The sequence below is a fragment of the Ictalurus punctatus genome, chromosome 11 (assembly GCF_001660625.3).
Source record: "Ictalurus punctatus breed USDA103 chromosome 11, Coco_2.0, whole genome shotgun sequence".
Lineage (NCBI taxonomy): Eukaryota > Metazoa > Chordata > Actinopteri > Siluriformes > Ictaluridae > Ictalurus > Ictalurus punctatus.
The window spans coordinates 26,268,699-26,273,698 of record NC_030426.2 but is presented as its reverse complement, the minus strand read 5'-3'; the positions used below and the strand labels follow the sequence as shown (position 1 = coordinate 26,273,698).

The 5,000-nt window shown below is 42.6% G+C and overlaps 1 protein-coding gene across 2 annotated transcripts in view; it reads right to left on the bottom strand.

Annotated features, from left to right (window-relative positions):
• slc9a7 (solute carrier family 9 member 7) overlaps positions 1-5,000 on the bottom strand; it is a 58,278-nt gene that overhangs the window by 47,457 nt on the left and 5,821 nt on the right. For both annotated transcript variants that reach the window (XM_017479737.3, XM_047158358.2), the window contains exons 3-4: positions 2,696-2,773; positions 102-178 (exon numbers count right to left, since the gene is read on the bottom strand). In XM_017479737.3, the coding sequence (XP_017335226.1) occupies positions 102-178; positions 2,696-2,773 (155 nt within the window). The remainder of the gene's footprint in view (positions 1-101; positions 179-2,695; positions 2,774-5,000) is intronic.

Below are 5,000 nucleotides of genomic sequence, written 5' to 3'. Positions count from 1 at the left end.
TGAGCGCGGGGTCAGACGGCGTACATCGGATTAGAAGCGAGTTTGGAGTAAACAGATCCGGTGGATAGAGGTGTGTTCCTGTAAGGAAGAAGCTTGTTTACCCAATCACAAAGCAGGAGATGGCGGTTCCCAGGAACGCGTACGTGATGATGGAGCCCAGGTTTCTGAAGAAGTGTCTCTGGAGGAAAACACACAGATTTACTCATCACTGATCTGCTGGAACGAGCTAAAAGCACGCTCAATAAATGGATTTCATGTGCATTGTGTGTGTGTGTGAGAGCGAGAGCGAGAGAGAGAGACACGGAGCTGCGATTTCAGACCCAGCATACCAAGTGACAATTTAAGATTTTATGTTTATAGCTTGCTGTAATATTATTATTATTTTCCATTTTAAAAGAGTAGTCTATAAAAAGGGACAGATTATTATTATTATTATTATTATTATTAATAATAATAATAATAAATAATAATAATAATAATAATAATATTGCAACATTGCCAGTTTACAGCCCAGTTTTTCTGGCCCTAAAATGTAGCTCCACCCACACCTGTTAGCAGAACTGCTTAGCTCCGCCCCATTTTATATACTACTCTTTTAAAATGGAAAATACTACTACTACTACTACTAATAATAATAATAATTTTTTTTTCATCTGGTAAAAATAAAATAAAAATCACTTTATTAATTTCTGTATTACTTCTACAAAGAAAAATAGTTAATAAATAAAAATAAATAAACTCTCTCTCTCTCTCTCCCCAATCAAGTTTTAAAATCCAAAATCGTATGAGGACACGGAGGGAAAATATTTTATTTTAATCTCATTTTTACCTTTTTATTTTTTTAATTTGGTTGACAGCAGGTCAAAAGAAAATAAAAAAGAAAATCAACAAACAAAAATTAAATTCAAGAAATAAATAAACATTTAATAAATAAAAACGTTTCTTTTTAATGTTTCAAAATCCAAAGTTGTTGAAGGACTTATTTCTTTTAACTGTTTTTTTGTTGGTATACGTGTTACAAAAAATAAACAAGTTAAAGTTACATTTTCCAGGCTTTTTTTCTGGCACTTTGTTCGTACATCCACAGATTGCATAATTTTTTTAAATAAATAATTTTAAAAAATAATTCAACCAAACTGCTGAACACTGGAAAAACTCCAGGGGGGGGGGACTCCAGAGAGGAAAACCCCAAACACACCGAGATCAGAGTCCACGCCATGTGCTCTTTCTGTCACACACACACACACACACACACACACACACACAGTCAGTAAGAACACTAAGTGCTGATAGAGACTCAGTAGGAATCAGAGGTCAGGACATAACGCTCGTCTCTCGCACTCGTGCCCTCAGTCCTTCACAGCTGACTGAAAAACATTCGCTCTCTTCCTCTCTCTCTGCTTATTCAGCGGTTTGATGTCGAACCTCTGCAGCTTACTTCAGCAACTGGTGGAACAAACAAACCCCGCGAGTTCACGTCCAAGCTCAGCTTCAGCGTAGACACAAGAAATAATTCAGTCAGCCCGCGGGGTCCGAGCACTCCTCGGAAACAAAACGATAAAGAGACCGCAGATGAACCTACTTATCAAGTTTAGTCCCGACAGATCAACTCTACTCGCGTGAAATGCCTTCTGAAACCTGATTGGCTGAATCCAGCCATGTTTTTGAATTAACTCGGTGACAATTAAAGCGCCATTGACGGATGGCGGTTTTTTTTTCTGTTCCTGAAAAACAGCTATTCGAACCTAACCCCGCCTCCTTTCATTGGCCACGCCCTAACCTTCGCAGACGTCTTCAGATCCTTACATCGAATATCCTAACAATTACAATAGGATTCCAGCATCTTCGGTGCTTGGACCCCTAATAATAATAATAATAATAATAATAATAATAATAATAATAATAAGCTGGACTAAATGCATGTGTGTTTATTTATTTATTTATTTATTATTTGTGTTAATTGATTTATTTTTTGCTGGTTTCGGTGACTTTACATGCAACGGGATGAGGAAAAAAATCACTCATCACAATTAAAAAAAATATATAAAAGGTTCCATTTCTCTCAGATTATTAAGTGAGAGATTAAAAGAATTAACATAAGACATTTCTTAAAATGTATACATTCATTCCCATCTTCAGTAAGGGCGCCAATACTTCTGGAGATACCTGCGTATCTGAATCCGCCGTGTGTAACAGCGAGAAGGTTCGTGTCACGCGATCGCACGGAGACGGACACCCGGGGCGATTAAATTCCTGCTTAAAATCGCATGTCATATGAATTTTCACACCCCCCCCCCCCCACCACCACCACCCCCCCGTCGCCCCCCCACCTCGACTGTCCATGTGTAGGAATACCTGGAGTAAAAATAAATAAATATCAAACAAACAAACACCACACTATTCCTACTAACACTTACATTTTTTTCCACACAGACACGGCATGCGAAACTGAAGAAGAGGAAGTGAAAGGACTGAGCTTCCTGTAGATTAGTTCCTGAAACAAGCCACCAATCTGCACCTCTAACCCCAAACACGTTACACGTCCCGCCCTGCAGAGAATTAAACCGTATCGGGTCTCGATGTCGAAACGGAGAACACGAGCGCGCTAACCTCGAGATCTTTCACACGTCTACGCTCCGCTGGATCACTAAAGGAAACCCGAGAGTCCTGCCGCGGCTCCGACGCGCACACTCACCTTCTTCAGGCTGTATCCGGCGTGGAATATGATCGGAGGCAGCAGGATGTTGAAGAACACCTCAGGGTCAAAGGTCACCTGTTGGAACAAACGAGATATACAGAAGATGCGTTACGTACGCTCACGGCATGAAAACGCCCGGTTCTGATTGGCCGGTGTGTACGAGATCAGATCGAAACGGTTCTCCGGTTATGACGTAACCATGACAACAAGGGCGTAACCATGGTATGGACATCGGGGGGGTTTCAAGCCCCCCCCGAACATCCAAAGTTTGATAGTGAAAATTCGCATATTTAGAGCATAGTTGTAGGATGACAGTTTGAGTTCAGGTGATGTCTGAGTGATGGAAGCTCCCACGGCATGGGGAAATTGTAGGGTGCTGTGGACGTCCTGTGGGCGGATGTATTCTCCGCTCCACAACCGACCATGAAACCCACCACACCAAGTAGAGGCGAGATAAGATGTGTGCAGACAAACCACACGCGCTAACATTTAACCACGCAATCACGACTTTTAAACAGACTCAGAAAGGACGGATACCTGTGAAACTACATGTAGTAAATACAGTTTCCCCACGGACGCTTCCAAGCAGTGCTGTCCTGCCTGCACCGTGACCAGGTACCGTCATTTCCCCAGAAGAGCAACGACTGACTCAGATGATCATTTTAATTTGATAAACTGAAGATTCTGTTTGTGTACCTGGTGTCATTTATGATGTGAATGTCATCATGCTGTTTAGCTTGCTACGTAACAAGTGTACAACACTTGTTATATAGCGGTAACCTGAAGCGTCAGCTATGTAAAGGGTCCTGGAGTTTTCTTTTCTTAATTCTAAAGACAAACCGCCATCACCAGTTCTGACTGGAGAACTACAATAAGGCCACACCTCAGACGTGAGCTCCACCTCTCTCGTCGCCAAGCCAGCGCATCTCAGCGTTATGCTGAGCCTCATATCTGTAAAATCACTGAGTCGTCCTGAGCCCGAGTGTAGTGTAAAGGAACGAAATGCTGTGCAACTTTCCTCATTTTCACTCGCATGTGTAACAGTCTGTCACAGCGGGAGGGTTCACAGCGGACTCGGCGGGAGGATGTGCACGTGAACGTAACGTTAATAGTCAAAAACTGGACCTGGCGTTAGCCTAGCCTACTTCCTGGGTGTGCAAATATCAACAGTTAACTGACGTTCTTCAGAACAAACCAAGCCATGGTGTGATTCCTTCTACACTAATCTAAGCTCATTTCTAATCTAATCTAAACACTAATCTCGCATGTTCTGCTGCACTTTTCTACACTTGGCTGCGGTCTCCATTTCTTACAGACTGAGCTGCTCAGATATATCAACCGACTTGCGTTGAGTCTGGACGCAACCAAGCGTACAACTGGAGTGGGGGGAGGGGACACACCGATTTCCCTTAACAAATATATTAAAAAGGAATAGACGTAAATAAATAGAACAGATGAAGAAAAGACAGATCCGTTGGCGGGGTTCATTAAAGGGGGACATATAGAAATATTTTCTACTGTATATTGGGGGACAGACTGGTATTTCATCAACATATTGGGGGGGGGCACGACCCCCCTAAAGAATGCGTGATTACGCCATGCATGACAACAAGCAGTCCTTCACAATACGACGTTTTTAATAATGATGGAAAGAACCCCGCCCACATAATCCCTCCCAAACCACCCCGCCCACACTTCCTTCGGAAACTTCGGGAAGCATGTCAAAACACGGAAAGAAAGAAAGAAAGAAAGAAGAAAACACTGAAGGGAATGTATAGATAAACACTTTTCGTTGTTGTTCTTTAATTAAAACTTATTAAAGCAGATTTCTGTATTAGGAGCGAAATGATTTTATTCACACGGGACACTTTCATCCGTCTTCAGGTCGTGAGGTCACAAATCAGTTCAAAGGCGGTGAACTGGTCGAGTATGCACATTATTATTATAATTACTGGAGGATGATGATGATGATGATGATGATCTTCACCCACTGAAACCTGGGCGTTAGCTTAGCTGATGTTTCTGATGAAGAAAAACTGGGGTTGTCACGGGAACGCTGAGATATATTTTGACCCGTTCGGCTTCTGCTAGCTCTCCGGACACGCTCGTATTTAAAATTCCCTCTCTCTCTCACACACGCACACTCTCACCCTCACCCTCTCTCACGCACGCACGCACCCTCTCTCACGCACGCACGCACCCTCTCTCATGCACGCACGCACCCTCTCTCACGCACACACACTCATGTCTGCGGGTGGGATTCTGGTTGTTTTTGTTTTAAAGGAGTTTAAGACCAGTCCAC